Here is a 16,571-nt window from a genome sequence, read left to right as displayed (position 1 = left end):
ATCCTTCCTGGTAGATGTAACCTCTCAGTTCTGGTATCAGCTAGAATCAGTTGTTATCCTTTTTTTTAGGTGCCTCGCCTAGGAATTTCATGCAACTTTGACAATGTGGTGAGATGGCATTCAATTTTGGGAACCAATTTGACTACCTTTGAGCAACTCTGGGAGCTTGTGTGAAAAACAAGCCTTGGATCTGAGACTTTCACTTTTCACCAGTAGTTTCAAGTTTGTGTAGTGATGAGTTTCCTTTTGGCTGGTTGCCTGATCTCCCATCTACAAGTCACAAGTCAGGAGTGTGATGGAATACTCTCCACTTGTTTGGATGGGTGTAGCTCCAACAACATTCAAGAAGCTCGACACCATCCAGGACGAAGCAGCCCGCTTAATTGGCACTCCCTCCATCACCGACGCACAGTGGCAGCAGTGTGTACCATCTACAAGCCGCTCCTTTGACAGCACCTTCCAAACCCGCGACCTCTCCCACCTAGAAGGACAAGGGCAGCAAATGCATGGGAACACCACCACCTGCAAGTTCCCCTTCAAGCGACACGCGATCCTGACTTGGCACTATATTGCCGTTCATTCACTGTCACTGGGTCAAAATCCTGGATCTCCCTTCCTAACAGCACTGTGGATGTACCTACACCACATGGAATGCAGCGGTTCAAGAAGGCAGCTCACCACCACCTCCTCAAGGGTAATTAGAATGGGCAATAAATGCAGGCCTAGCCAGCAACGCCCACATCCCATGAACAAATAAAAAAAACTAGTCTGATCAGCTGATAACACTCAAAAAAACATAATTTGTTTTGTCTCCAGCAACAAAATCATAAACCCGTTTCTCCTGCGCATCCCAATTTCCTTTGATCATCATTGGTGACCATGCCTTCAGCTGCCTGGGCCCAAAGTTCTGGAATTCGCTCCCTGAACCCCTCTGCCTCTTTACCTCTCCTTCCTCTTTTCAGATGTCCCTCAAAACCCACCAAGCTTTTGGCCAGCTGTCCTAGGATCTCCTTACGTGGCTTGGTGTCAAATTTTGTGAAGTCACTCTTGTGAAGAGCTTTGGGGATGTTTCCACTATGTTAAAGTTACTATATAAATGCAAGGCCTTGTTGTTGATAAAGTATTTGTGTGTGTGTTTTTTTTTGTTACCAATACCATCCAGAGGAATACATCTCCACCATCTGCTTGTGGTGATCTGCATTTTGTTTCCAGAGCTGTCCCAGAGGTAGCAGTTGGAGATGCTGACCACTGTAACCGTGTACCAAGGGAACAGTTGAGAAAATTCTGCAGATGATATCTGATGGCAGGTGAAGATGGGATCACCAGCACGTGGTTTCACTCGAGCTTCCCCGGTATTCTGAACTATCCATGGTCTTTTGATGGCGTGCACTCTCCTTTCTTACCCCTCCTTCCCACCTCAATCAACTCAATGCTTTGCACACTCTATATTTTATTTCTAGTGTAGTCAGGTCCATCTTCTAGAAGGTAAAGATTACCTCATTTTGTTTGGAAAAGCAAATGTCCTTGAGTCAACTTATCGTGCCAAATGCTCCCTGGAGCCTCGAAGGCATCATATTCCCCCAGCTGCCTGAACTATTTTTGGGCGTCTCAGATGTGTTCCGATTTAGAGTGGAGAGACAATCCTCCGAGGACTGAGTATTAGCTGGTGAGGAGCAGAAGTGCCATTAGCCAATGCCGGGTGTTACTGTCTCGTTAATTTATTCCTACAGCATTTTAACCTCTCTCGTTTCTATGTGACAACCGTGACTATGCTTCAAAAGTACTTCATTGGCTGTAAAGCACTTTGGGACATTCTGAGGTTGTGAAAGGTGCGATAGAAAAGCAAGTCTTTTTCTCCATCTCTCTTTTATTCCCTTTCTCTCATTTTTCTTTCTGATGCTTCAATCTCATGAGCAGGGATGGAGAGACTCTTGCTGTTAATAAGATATACTCACTAAGGTCCCTTAACAACTTGCCTGTATAATAACCCCAAATAACAAAAGTAAATTATTGAGAGAAAAGTTTCTGTGGAGCATTTTGGACATCGGTATCAGGTTATGGAGAGTCGAGAGATTTGAATGGATGATTTATTCAGCTGAGGTTTCACTTCAAAGTTGGAAATTTCTTCCTTCCCCTCAGGTGTGAAACTATATCTCGGATCTATGGGTTTCTGGGCAGAGTGCCCATTCTCTGACAGCAGTGGAGAGGTTTTTATTCCTTGCTAAACCTAGCCATCCTGTGTGCTCTGACCCTGTGAGAGAAGCTTATAGATGTAATCAGACCCCAGATATTTCAGGAGAGGTGTGGAAGGGTCTGTGTTCCACAGTGTATTGGAACAGGCTAAAAGAAGAGTATTATAATCTTGCATAGCCTGTGTTTCATGCTTGCAAGGCCTCCAGCAGTGGTATGTGAAAGTCTCATAGGAGTGTTGAAAGGGATGGGGAAGGATTGGTATTCTGGTCTTGTGAAACTGTACCAAAACTATTGTGACGCTGGCAATGGTTGAGTGGTTCCGAAGCATCATAGTGATGGGAAACTTGCCGGTTACTAGCCCATAGTATTCCTCTGTGAGGGATGTGCTACAGGGCCCACATATGGGCCTGGATTTTTCCTACTCGGCAGCGAGCTTCCAAAAAGGCATGGCGCGCGCACAAAATGTACGGTGTGGAAGTGCCGCGATACTCTGCACAGTGGCTCGTTTACACGAAGGGGGCGGACCACTCTTCCCCAATGACGTAGAGAGGGCGGGCACTTTGTCTCTGGCGGCACCGCGCAGGCACCGGCGCCATTTTTAAAAGGCTTTAAGCCCTTCCAATTTATTCCAATTTTTAAAGGTACAGGTGGGAAAAAATTAAAACCTTATCAGTTTAAATCCCCTCTCCCACCCACACCCAGTGAGTAATCAATATCTAAATATCCATTTACAGCCCAAAAAAAAAAAAATTTTAATTTCGACCTTTTCCCCCCCGAACGTTCTCCACTTTAACCTTCAACCCCTTCCCACCATCCCCTCCATCAATCGCGCAGATTTTTGCCTTCCCCTCCCGCCCTGAAAACTTCACTTCCCACCCCCCTCCCCCCCCACCTCCCCACCAGTGTTCCACCTCGGATCTCCAAATGGAGATCCGAAGGCATGGGATACACGGCAACCAGCCAGAATATCAGTGTGGGACGGCTGTCACGACAAGGTAAGTAGTTATGCTTTCATTTACATTTATTTAAATATTTGAATTGAGTTTCCAATACCAAGCAGTGGGCAGGGTCCACCACGAGGCCTCACCTCGTAAAATGGGACGGGGCCTTCCTGGCGTCGTGGCCCGTGGCGGACCTCTCTGTCATGACCCCCAACGTCAGGGGGCTAGTACATTCCATTCCAAGGACAGCCTCCTATGCTTCCCCACATACATTGTACATAACTACATCTTTGTAAGTTGAAGCCAAGTGAGGCCTGTGCATGCAACTTGCCTTTCTGCTCTATGAAAGGATGACCAAGTGAACTCATTGTGCTCTGTCATAAAGTCTTCCAGCACAGAAGGGGTGCCATTCGGCCTGTCATGCCTGTGCCAGCCCTTTGAAAGAGCTGTCTGATTTATTCCCAGTCACCAGCTTTTCCCCATAGCCCTACAAATTAATCCTCTTCATATCATAGAAAGAGGAGTAGGCCATTCAACCCATCGAGCCTGCCCTGCCATTCAATATGATCATGGCTGATCATCCACTTCAATGTCTTTTTCCCCACACTATCTCCATATCCCCTAATATCATTGGTATTTAGAAATCTGTCAATCTCTGCTTTAAACATACTCAATGACTGAGCTTCCACAGCCCTCTGGGTTGAGAATTCCAAAGGTTCACAACCCTCTGAGTAAATAAATTTCTCCTCATCTCTGTCCTAAGTGGCTTCCCCCTTATTTTGAAATTGTGTCCCCTGGTTCTAGACTCCCCAACCAGGGGAAACATCTTAGCTGCATCTACCCTCTCATTCTTCGACACTCTAGCAAATACAGGCCCAGTTTCCCCAATCGCTCTTCATAGGACAGCCCCGCCATCCCAGGAACAAGTCTAGTGAACCTTCATTGCACTCCCTCTATGGCAATAATATCCATCCTAAGGTAAGGGGACCAAAACTGCACGCAGTATTCCAGGCGTGGTCTAACCAAGCTTCTATACAATTGAAGCAAGACTTCACGACTCCTGTACTCAAATCCTCTTGCGATAAAGGCTAACATACCATTAACCTTCTCAATTGCTTGCTGCACCTGCATGTTAGCTTTCAGTGACTCATTGACGAACCCTCCATGTGAAGAAATTTCTTCGCATTTCCCATCTAGTTCCTTTGCCAATTATTTTAAATCTTTTCTTTATTAACTTTATTAGGTCTTCCCTTAACCTTCTCTGCCACAAGGAGACCCATCCTAGCTTTCCCAATTTCTCCCCATAACTAACAACCCTCATCCTTGGTATCATCCCATTAAGTCTCCTTGACACCCTCTCCGAGGCCTTAACATCCTTCTTAAAGTGATGTTACTGTACATAATAATCCAATTGAGGACTAAGCAGAATTTGTAAAGATTCGGCATGACTTCCATGTTTTTTTATTCAAGAAAACTGATAAAAGTCACTCCGAGAAACTATTTCAATTGGTTAGTGAGTTGGTAACTAGAAAGCATTAAGTTTAAAAGCATCATCACAGATCGAAAGGGTGAGGTTAGGTTATTTTTCTACCGCAAACGGTTGTTGGGGCAGAGAGTGTCCTGTTACTCGTCCTCTTAGTTTCCAGGGTAATGTATCATCGAATCGCAGATGCAATGAGTTATTGTGTCGACCACTCGATTTGAGCAGCACTTGGAGGAGGGAAGTACTGTAGCTGCTCTCCCTAATTATTTAACCAAAAAACAAATTTCTTTAATAATTTAAATGGTAGCTTTCAAAAGGCTGTGTTCTCATACAAAGAAAGGATTCTGCAACAAACATTTATTTATGAGTACCAAATTTGCATAGTTGCATGTTCTCCTTGGAAACTTGGATTTCAAAGTTTTAAGGAGTGTCAGAGAAATAAGGAGAAACTGTTTCCACTGACAGGAGTTTGTAACCAGGCGACACAGATTTAAAATAATTGGCAAAATAAAGTTGGGAGGGGGGGGATGACTTTTTTTTTAATGCAGTGAGTTGTTGCGATCTGGAACGCGCTGCCTGAAAAGGCAGTTGAAGCAGATTCAGTAGTAACTTTCAAAAGAGAATTGGATAAATACTTGAAAAAGGGAAAAAAACATTTCAGGGCTATGGGGAAAGAGCAGGAGGAGTGAGACTGATTGGATAGCTCTTTCAAAAAGCCAGCACAGATATGATGGGCTAAATGGCCTCCTTCTGTGCTGTGTGATTCTATCCAACTATTGAAGTGTACAGTATTGGTCTACTTCCAATAAATCTCGTCCAATGTTCTTGAGGCTAACCTGTGTTTTCCTCCCCTGCTGTTTCGATGCTGGCTGCCAAATTGCCTTTAATACCTGGTAATGTTCTGTTACTGTACGAGCCACGAGTTTCCTCTGTACTTGAGCTGTAAAACTCTTAAAGAATTTACAGCAGCAATGATTGCGATTCTGAAGTAATCCAGGGTTGTGAGGGTATTTTGCTGAAAAGGTGTAAGTTTGTCTTTTGTATTTCTATTGCTGTTTTCATGACCTCAAGATATCCCAAAGACTTTACAGCCAATGAAGTACTTTTTGAAGTAGTCACTGTTGGAATGTAGGGTAAGTGGCAGCCAATTTGTGCACAGTAAGCTCCCACAAACAGAAAAGTGATAATGACCCAGATAATCAATTTAGTAATACTGGTTGAGGGATGAACGTTTGTCAGGACGCTGGGGAGAACTCTCTGCTCTTTGAATAGTGCCATGTGACCTTTAGCATCCGTTTGAGACAGCAGAAAGGGCCTCAGTTTAACATCTCATCCAACTGTGAAACAGGAAGCTATGTTCAACCTTTACAAATCTCTGGTTAAGCCTCAGCTGAAGTAAAGTGTCCAATACTGGCCACCACCATTTAGGAAGGATGTCAGGACCTTGGAGAGCGTGTAGAGGTGATTTATCAGATGGCAGAATTGGAGTGGGTTAAGTTATGTGGAAAGACTGGAGAAATTGGGATTGTTCTCCTTCGAGCAGAGAAAGTTAAGGTGAGATTTAATGGAGGTGTTCAAAATGATGAGGGGTTTTGATAGAGTAGATAGTTTCCACTAGCAGGAGGGTCGGTACCAAGAGGACAGAGATTGATGGTAATTGACAACAAATCCAGAGCGGTGATAAGGAGAATTAATTTTTACACAGTGGGTTATGATGATCTGGAACGTGCTGCCTGAAAGGGCGGTGGAAGCAGATTCAGTAGTAACTTTCAAAAGGAAATTGAATAAATACTTGGAAAGGACAAATGAACAAAGAACTAAAGTGGAACGCATTGGATAGTGCTTTCAAAAAGAGCCAGAGCATGCATGATGGGCTGAATGGCCTCCTCCTGCACGGAATGATTCCCACGTTGTTCAGCTTTTATTCCAAGATTCAGTAAAATTGCTATCATTATTTTTGCTATAGAATTTGGTTAATTGCAATTCCTTTTAGTTTCAGCCAAGCTCCTTTTTCCTGTATCTCCCTACTTCACACGCTGAGCCCTATTGTACCGACCTGCTAATGCTCTTCTCTAATGAGCTGTGAGGATGTACGTGACTGTTGCCAGGGTGATGCAGCTGCCAATACACCCCCCCCCCCCCCCAACTACCACCACGTCTGTCCACTGGGGGACCACCTCCCTCCACTGAGGGTCATTGCTTCGTTCCCTGATCCTGATCCTGAGGCTGAGGTCAGATGCATGATGTGTGAAACTGAGGGCGTAAACTACCAGTCATCCTGTGTGGCACATTGCACAAGCACGACATACACGAACCCCGCCCCCACCACCATCCCAACAGATAATTATAAAAGAACTTACTTCATAGCTTGAGGTTTGGTTTCCTGAATGGATTTTATATATATATATTAAAAAAAAAAGTAAAATCTCATTAATGAAAAGTCCTGGGGAGGATGGAAAAGTGTGAGTAGCAAGGGGAAGCAGTGTGTGAGTTGCTGGAGGAATTGCGCTCTGCAGGAAACTCTTGTCAGCAGCTTCACGGTCACCTGGCCTAAACAGAAGTCTCTGCCAAGCATGTGACTTCAAAGTTGGTGTATATGGAGCATTGTTCCAACAACAACTTGCATTTATATAGCGCCTTTAAAGTAGCAAAAAGCCCCAAGGTGCTGTGCAGGAGCAGTTATCAAACAAAATTTCACATTGAGCCATATGAGGAGGTATTAGGGCAGATGGCCAACAGTTTGGTCAGGGAGGTATATTTTAAGGAGAGACTTAATGGGGGAGAGAGAGATGGAGAGGTTTAGGGAGGGAATTCCAGAGTTTAGGAAATCAGCAGCTGAAAGTCCGGCCGCCAATGGTGGAGCGTTGAAAATTGGGCATGCTGAAGAGGCCAGAATTAGAGGAGGGCTGGAGGAGGTTACACTAATAGAGAGGGCTGTGGGGTGGGTGAGTGTTGGGGGTAAGGGGGGAGGGGGGGGAGGGTGGCACTGCGGGGTGCAGACCATGGAAGGATATGATAAGTATATCCAATGACTGTTGGGCCCATTGTTCATGCAAAGGGTGGTAGAAGTCTGGAATTCTCTCCTACGAAAGCAGTAGTTGCTAGCTGCATTAATAGTTCTAAATCTGCGATGAACAGATTTTTGCTAGCCCAGGGTATTAAGAGATATGGAACCAAGGTGGGTATATGGAGTTAGGATAAGATGCACCAGCCTCAAGGGGCTGAAAAGCCTCCTCCTGTTCCTGAGTATCTAATTCCCCTTTTGATAGTATCGGGCTCACGCAAGATGGGCTGAAGGGTGGCCTCCTGCGCTGTATTGCCTTTGACGGAGCTGTCCGAACAGTCCCACTCCCCCCTGCTCTTTCCCCATAGCCCTGCAAATATTTTCTTTTCAATTATTTATCCAATTTCCTTTTGAAAGTTACTGTTGAATCTGCTTCCACTGCCCTTTAGGCAACACATTTCCAGATCATAACTTGCTGCGTTTTAAAAAAAAAAAGCCTCTTTGTCTTGCCTCTCGTTCTTTTTCTAGTTTTTCTGCTGTCTCTCTCTCTACAGGAGTGTGCAGGTGCTTTCTTCAGCATTGCTGTCTGGGATTCCTGCAGCCACATCCCAGCACAGAGGGAGCTAGCAGTTAAATATTATTTTTTTTTGCTCTTTTATGAAGGGGGCTGAGGAACTTGTACGATGTGAGATGGACCTTTTCCTTACAGGATATGGTCTCTTGTTGCCAGGAGGATGCTCAGGAAGGTTTGCAGGGCAGACAAAGACAGTCCTTCAGCTGCTGGGTGTGGCTGCAGCCCTGCATCCCCTTTGGCAGATGCACAGAGACGGCTTCAGTGAGACCAGCCAGCAGAATTAGGAAATAGGACCTCTTTTATTTACACAGGCTGCATAAGCCTGGTCATTGCTGTCTACTTGGATAGGAATCAGGCGAGCTTTGCTTTCCACTGATTTCTCCAGAGTGTTTGTTACTTTCATCCTCGCAGTGTTCACACACTTTAATGCATTGGCGTGGAATCACTGGAAACCATTAGCAACTGAATCTAGTCTACAAACAGCTGCACTTATCCACTAATATCATAATGTCTCCTATGTTAGTGCTAGGACCTTACAGAGCACCTGGGCCACACAGGAATGACACTTGTCTGCTCTCATTCTTGCTACATTTCTGTGTGAAGACGCTGTGATGGTGTCGGCAAACTGCAAACCCAGCGAAGAGTTGAAACCTTATCTGTTTCCTGTGGATAAACTTTGACGAGACAGTTTAGCATCGCTGGCATGAGGGGGATGCTGGGTATTAGACGTTAGGCTAAAAAAAAAAAGTGTCTTTGTGTGTGTGTATGTATGTGTGTGACTTGGCTTGGGGTTATTAACTGCTTTTCAACAATGCAGAAGGTTTTATGATTGGAGAGGAATTCATTCCAGATGTCAATAGTGTTTGGATTGAACGGTGCAGCTCAAAGCAATGCAGTCGCCTTGCTGCAGTTGCCTCAACACAGACATTATGCAGGTGGGAGGAGAAGTTTGCTGTCGAACCTATGCCTGGCAGAAAGGTTTATTTTCATATTTAGCCTGTGTGTCTCTGTCTCTGTCTCTGTGACTAATCGTGTGTCTGTCATTGTGTGTGTGTGCATATCTAAGTGTGTGTGCACATGTGTATCTCTAATTGTGTATATCTGTGTGTATCTGTAAAAGTGTGTATCCCTGTGTGCATGAAAGTGTATATCTGTGTGTGCGTGTGTATTGCTGTGTAAGTTTGTGTGTGTGTATCTGTGTAAAAGTGTGTATCTCTGTGTGCATGAAAGTGTGTATCTATGAGTGTGCATGTGTATTGCTGTGTAAGTTTGTGTGTGTGTATCTGTGTAAAAGTGTGTATCTCTGTGTGCATGAAAGTGTGTATCTATGAGTGTGCATGTGTATTGCTGTGTAAGTTTGTGTGTGTGTATCTGTGTAAAAGTGTGTATCCCTGTGTGCATGAAAGTGTATATCTATGTGTGTGCGTGTGTAATGCTGTGTAAGTTTGTGTGTGTATCTGTAAAAGTGTGTATCTCTGTGTGCATGAAAGTGTGTATCTATGTGTGTGCGTGTGTATTGCTGTGTAAGTTTGTGTGTGTGTATCTGTGTAAAAGTGTGTATCTCTGTGTGCATGAAAGTGTGTATCTATGAGTGTGCATGTGTATTGCTGTGTAAGTTTGTGTGTGTGTATCTGTGTAAAAGTGTGTATCTCTGTGTGCATGAAAGTGTGTATCTATGTGTGTGCGTGTGTATTGCTGTGTAAGTTTGTGTGTGTGTATCTGTAAAAGTGTGTATCTCTGTGTGCATGAAAGTGTGTATCTATGTGTGTGCATGTGTATTGCTGTGTAAGTTTGTGTGAGTATCTCTGTTTAAGTGTGTGTGTATCTGTGTGTGAGTGTGTGCATGTGTATCATTATGAAAGTGTGTTGTGTGTCTGTGTCTGCGTGTGGATGCACTTTTATCATGTCTTCCTGTTTCCAGTTCCTCACTAGCTGCTTTTGCCTACAGATGCCAGAAAGAGCTGGTTTTTATTTGAGTAAGGAAGTCTGCTTGCAAACCCTGCCACGGGAGGAAGAGATGGTGGACCACCTCTTGAACTTACAAATAATGTCGAGTTCAGATTCTGGTCTGATGTGCTGGTGTAATGGCAGCCTTAATCCCATCTGACGCTCAACAGATGGAATCGAGACAATTCCCTCCCCCCTCCAATCCGGACCACCAAACATTGGAATTTTTGCTGCCTTAGTACTTTAGTTATTAAGTGATGTCAGGGGAATTCTGCTAATTGTGTTTGTTTAAAACAATTGAAAGGTGTTTGCAGTGGGAGTCAGGGTGTGGAATTGATCAGAATTAAGAAGTTAGGCAGTGAGCAAAGTAGGAAGGAGGGAACATTGTTCTGCTACAGTTTAGTAGTCACTTGATTGCATGGGCTTGCTTTGAATGAGGTGAATCATTTTGTTTGTCTTGTTACTGAATGATTTATTCTTCGGACTTTTAAAATACCTCTGGGAAGTAACGAGGGTTTTACAGCAAACACACAGTTAAATAGCATCATAAAACCATGTTATTTTTGCCATAAACATATCCCTATGTCGTCTTTTTTTTACACCAAAGCCTCCGTCTGTATCTGGGCTTCAGAAAAAGTTTGCCTGCCACAGTCCTTTCAGCCTTCTACTGTCACATCAAGCTGTGCTTCCCCCTCACTGATTACCAGATGAAGGGATTTCTTGCTTTAAAAAAACGGCCAATTTAAAACCCTTTGTTTACTTGTGTATTTAACTCATGTTCAATTGAGCAGCTTTATTTATTTTTATTTATTTTATTTAGAGATACAGCACTGAAACAGGCCCTTCGGCCCACCGAGTCTGTGCCAACCAACAACCACCCATTTATACTAACCCTACATTAATTCCATATTCTCTACCACATCCCCACCATTCTCTTACCACCTACCTACACTAGGGGCAATTTACAATGGCCAATTTACCTATCAACCTGCAAGTCTTTTGGAGGTGGGAGGAAACCGAAGCACCCGGCAGAAACCCACGCAGACACAGGGAGAACTTGCAAACTCCACACAGGCAGTACCCAGAACTGAACCCAGGCCACTGGAGCTGTGAGGCTGCGGTGCTAACCACTGCGCCGCTGTGCCGCCCAAACTCATTTCCCAACTCTTTTTTTTTAACCTTCTATCTTGAGGCCGAAGGGGTGGAAGCTGCATTTCAGTGTTAGCTGAGGCAGGAACTCGAACATTAAGTTTCAGTCTATGGCTGAAGTGATTGGTCTGACTGTACGTACACAAACAGGGCTGGAACAGTAACAGCATGTACATGACACTTGGCACCATGGGTAAGTTGTCCACCAACTCATGGCAAGGGGGAGATATCCTGTGAATTCTAGGTGCTTTGCACCGCTCCGCTGATAGTCTCACGACAACAGCAGCTCCCCCTGAACCCTTTTTATTATTTATTCATGGGATGTGAGCGTCACTGGCTAGGCCAGCATTTTTTGACCGTCCCTAATTGCCCTGGAGAAGCTGGTGGGTGAGTCGCTGCTTTGAATACAATGTGAGCTGAGACAAGTAATTTCAGAGGGCTGTTAAGGGTCAACCACATTGACGTGGGTCTGGAGTCACATGTAAGCCAGAATGTGTAAGGACAGCATATTTCCTTCCCTAAAGAACATGAGTGAACGAGGTGGGTTTTTACAACAATCCAGTAGTTTCACAGTCACCATTACTGAGACTGACTTTTTAATTCCAGGTTTATTTAATTGAATTTAAATTCCCGAGCTGGCATGGTGGGATTTGAACTCATGTCTGGGGATCATTAGTTCAGGCCTCTGCTTTACTAGTCCAGTAACATAACCACTGTGCTACTGTACCCACCCAAAAAAATAAATCCTTGTGAGTTTCATGAAGTTGCTGCAGTTGCACATTAAATGCTCATTAAATTCAACACAGAAAGTTATGTCTGGTAACTAAAAGTTTAAGTACCCTTTTAATGACAAGATGATTGTTAATGACTGTTGATCAACCTCTCTGGCCCAGAAAGTAAACAGTTATAAATGTGGAGACTCATCCCTTCAGGTATTGTTGGAGATTTTAAAAATGTCAAATTTTATATTTATTGTTTCAATTATTTCTTTCTGCCTCTTTTTTTTTTTCTTTTTCTCTTGATCCAGTCTTTCTTCCCCTCTTTTTATTTCTCTTTCTCCACCTGATTTGACTCTAATTCACCTGATTTCCTCTCCATCTGTTTCTTCATCAATCCTTAAATGTCATTAGTTAGGGAGATAGACTGTTGGTCCCATCGTTTGTACAAAAGGTGGTAGAAGTGTGGAATTCTCTCCTGCAAAAAACAGTAGGTCCTAGCTCGATTAATAATTATAAAGCTGAGGTTGATAGATTTCTGCTAGCCAAGGATATCAAGGGATAGGGAGCCAAAGTGGGTGAATGAAGCGACAGTACAATTTAGCTATGATCTCATTGAACAGCAGAACAGGCTTGAGGGGATGAATGGTTCACTCCTGTTCCTATGTTCACCAGTTACCTTCACTGCACTGCAATAAGCTGAAACTTCCAGCAAGTTATTGCACAAAGATATTTTTGCCTGAAGGGTGCAGGAGAGAGTCTAACTAACGAGGTGGACTATAAGATGCTCCACTTTAGGAAATTCTGGGCCGTTATTTGGGGGTGGCAGTGAGTTCTTTGAACGAACTATCCAGTTAGTCGCACTTGGTCTGCTTTTTCCCCACAGCCCTGCAAATCCTTCCCCCTTTAAGTATTTATCTAATTTCCTTTTGAAAGTTATTATTGAATCTGCTTCCACTGCCCTTTCAGGCAGCACATTCCAGATCACAACAACTCACTGCTTAAAATTGTTTTTCCTTCTGTCGCCTCTGGTTCTTTTGCCAATTACCTTAAATCTCCCCTTAACCTTGTCTGCTTTAAGGAGAACAATCTCAACATAAATGTGGAAATAATAGAAGGCTGCATTATGTTATTTTGGTCCTGGGGGAAGGCTAGGGAGATGCAACAGAGTGCAGCCAGTTTTATAAGCTTCCCCAAAACTGAAAAATGCTGTAATATTTCTCCAGTGCCACTAGCAAGTCTTTTACTTTTTCTTCTCTCGCAATTTGATGTTTCCGACAACAGCTTGCATTGATATCGCACCTTTAACATAATAAAACATCCCAAGGTGCTTCACAGAAGTGCTATCAAACACAATTTGGCACTGAGCTACATAAGGAGATATCAGGATAGGTGAACAAAAGCATGGTCAAAGAGAAAGATTTGAAGGCGCGCCTTGAAGGAGGGAGAGGTTTAGGGAGGGAATTCCAGAGCTTGGGGCCCAGGCAGCTGTAGGTATGGCCGCCAATGGTGGAGCGATGGAAACTGGGGATGCACAAGAGGCCGGAATTGGAGGAGTGCAGAGATCTCGGAGGGTTGTAGGACTGGAGATGATTACAGAGATAGGGAGTGGGCGGGATACGATGAATATCTCCAGCAATGAAGCTGACCAGTTCACTCATGAACAGCAGTGCAATAAATGCAAATTGTTGCACGTTTCTGTCCAAAGTGTAATGAAGTTGTGGAACGAGTTTCTAGTGTAAGCCATTTCAATGGACAGCTTAAATGCTGAATAGAGTGAAGGGGTTAAGGGTTATGGTGACGAGGTGAAGTTATGCTCCATGAACAAGCTTTGGACCCAACAGAAGTTTCTGTTTCCTAAGAATTCTTCTTTTCCAAGATTCACTTGCAAACTCATCGCCTGAAGAATCAAGTATCCCAAACACTGAATATTGAAAATGTTGACAATTATCAGCTCTTTGGGTACATGTTTGAAAGGCACTTGTTAAATAGCATTAATGTCAAGTCAAATTCTTTTCAATTTTTAAAAAAAAAAGCTTCTCATTTAAGTTTTGTTTTGTGTTAACAATCAGAGGAAATTTTGCAACAAGGTGGTGAAGGTGACAGGACGTTGGATTAATTAATTTTATTACTGAAGATTTTTCAAACTGTGGCTGTGTGCATCAATAAAAAATTCAATTAAATTATTTATTTTAGATAAATTTAGAATATTATTTGAAGATAATTCCAGTGTATGAGGAAACTATTAAAACAATTAATCTTAATTAATTGAACTGCATTGGGACAGATAGGTTGTTATCATACACTGTAGTTGCACAGTGATTGCTTTGATATTTCTGTTAACCTCATTTACTGGGTGATGTAAGTTCTGTATCAGGAGAAACTGTTAACACTTCTACCATGGCCATTTCCTTCAAGCTATATCAGAGAATCATACAGCACAGAAGGAGACCATTCAGCCCATCATACCTGTGCCAGCTCTTTGAAAGAGCTATCAAATGAATCCCACTCCCCTCTGCTCTTTTCCCATAGGTCTGCAAGTTTCCTTCCTTCAAGTATCTATCCAATTCGCCTTTTGCAAGATATTACTAAATGGAACTCCTGTTTTTTATGTAGATAGGGCTACGTGAGATTAATAATGGGCTGGGCTATGGAGGGAAAGATGAAGAGGGATGTTTGAAAGCTTGGTTGATCAAATTAATATTGTGAAAATTTTATGAGAGGCAGAGAGATAGCGGAGTAATGGGTGGTTAAAGAGGGATGTCATCGTTAGTGAGGCAAAGGGAGATGAGATACCTGGAAGCTGAGAGTCAGAAGGACTGAGCATATGAACAAAGAAAATTACAGCACAGGAACAGGCCCTTCGGCCCTCCAAGCCTGCGCCGATCCAGATCCTCTACCGAAACATGTCGCCTATTTTCTAAGGGTCTGTATCTCTTTGCTTCCTGCCCATTCATGTATCTGTCCAGATACATCTTAAAAGACGCTATCGTGTTCACATCTACCACCTCCGCTGGCAACGCGTTCCAGGCACCCACCACCCTCTGCGTAAAGAACTTTCCACGCATGTCCCCCCTAAACTTTTGCCCTCTCACTTTGAACTCGTGACCCCTAGTATTTGAATCCCCCACTCTGGGAAAAATCTTCTTGCTATCCACCCTGTCTATACCTCTCATGATTTTGTACACCTCAATCAGGTCCCCCTCAACCTCCGCCTTTCTAATGAAAATAATCCTAATCTACTCAACCTCTCTTCATAGCTAGCGCCCTCCATACCAGGCATCATCCTGGTGAACCTCCTCTGCACCCTCTCCAAAGCATCCACATCCTTTTGGTAATGTGGCAACCAGAACTGCACGCAGTATTCCAAATGTTGCCGAACCAAAGTCCTATACAACTGTAACATGGCCTGCCAACTCTTGTACTCAATACCCCGTCCGATGAAGGAAAGCATGCCGTATGCCTTCTTGACCACTGTACCTGCGTTGCCACCTTCAGGGAACAATGGACCTGAACACCCAAATCTCTCTGTACATCAATTTTCCCCAGGACTTTTCCATTTACTGTATAGTTCACTCTTGAATTGGATCTTCCAAAATGCATCACCTCGCATTTACCCTGATTGAACTCCATCTGCCATTTCTCTGCCCAACTCTCCAATCTATCTATATTCTGCTGTATTCTCTGACAGTCCCCTTCACTATCTGCTACTCCACCAATCTTAGTGTCGTCTGCAAACTTGCTAATCAGACCACCTATACTTTCCTCCAAATCATTTATGTATATCACAAACAACAGTGGTCCCAGCACAGATCCCTGTGGAACACCACTGGTCACACGTCTCCATTTTGAGAAACTCCCTTCCACTGCTACTCTCTGTCTCCTGTTGCCCAGCCAGTTCTTTATCCATCTAGCCAGATGGACCCCATGCGACTTCACTTTCTCGATCAGCCTACCATGGGGAACCTTATCAAACGCCTTACTGAAGTCCATGTATATGACATCTACAGCCCTTCCCTCATCAATCAACTTTGTCACTTCCTCAAAGAATTCTATTAAGTTGGTAAGACATGACCTTCCCTGCACAAAACCATGTTGCCTATCACTGATAAGCCCATTTTCTTCCAAATGGGAATAGATCCTATCCCTCAGTATCTTCTCCAGCAGCTTCCCGACCACTGACGTCAGGCTGACCGGTCTATAATTACCTGGATTATCCCTGCTACCCTTCTTAAACAAGGGGACAACAATAGCAATTCTCCAGTCCTCCGGGACCTCACCCGTGTTTAAGGATGCTGCAAAGATATCTGTTAAGGCCCGAGCTATTTCCTCTCTCGCTTCCCACAGAAACCTGGGATAGATCCCATCCGGACCTGGGGACTTGTCCACCTTAATGCCTTTTAGAATACCCAACACTTTCTCCCTCCTTATGCCGACTTGACCTAGAGTAATCAAACATCTGTTCCTAACCTCAACATCCGTCATGTCCCTCTCCTCGGTGAATACCGATGCAAAGTACTCGTTTAGAATCTCACCCATTTTCTCTGAGTCCAAGCATAACATT

General features: G+C 43.8%; 1 protein-coding gene across 7 annotated transcripts in view; it reads left to right on the top strand.

Annotated features, from left to right (window-relative positions):
• Window positions 1-16,571, top strand: part of LOC137369730 (zinc finger protein 521) — a 524,295-nt gene that overhangs the window by 183,212 nt on the left and 324,512 nt on the right. The window contains exon 1 of one of the 7 annotated variants that reach the window (XM_068031103.1): window positions 8,991-9,130. The exons of the other annotated variants lie outside the window; for them this stretch is intronic. Within the exon in view, the coding sequence (XP_067887204.1) occupies window positions 9,046-9,130 (85 nt within the window). The 5' untranslated portion in view covers window positions 8,991-9,045. Of the gene's footprint in view, window positions 1-8,990; window positions 9,131-16,571 lie in introns of those variants that run through there. 7 annotated transcript variants of the gene reach the window in all.

This window comes from Heterodontus francisci, chromosome 5 (genome assembly GCF_036365525.1).
Source record: "Heterodontus francisci isolate sHetFra1 chromosome 5, sHetFra1.hap1, whole genome shotgun sequence".
Taxonomy (NCBI): Eukaryota; Metazoa; Chordata; class Chondrichthyes; order Heterodontiformes; family Heterodontidae; genus Heterodontus; species Heterodontus francisci.
The sequence above is the reverse complement of the archived record's forward strand: the minus strand, read 5'-3'. Positions and strand labels throughout refer to the sequence as shown.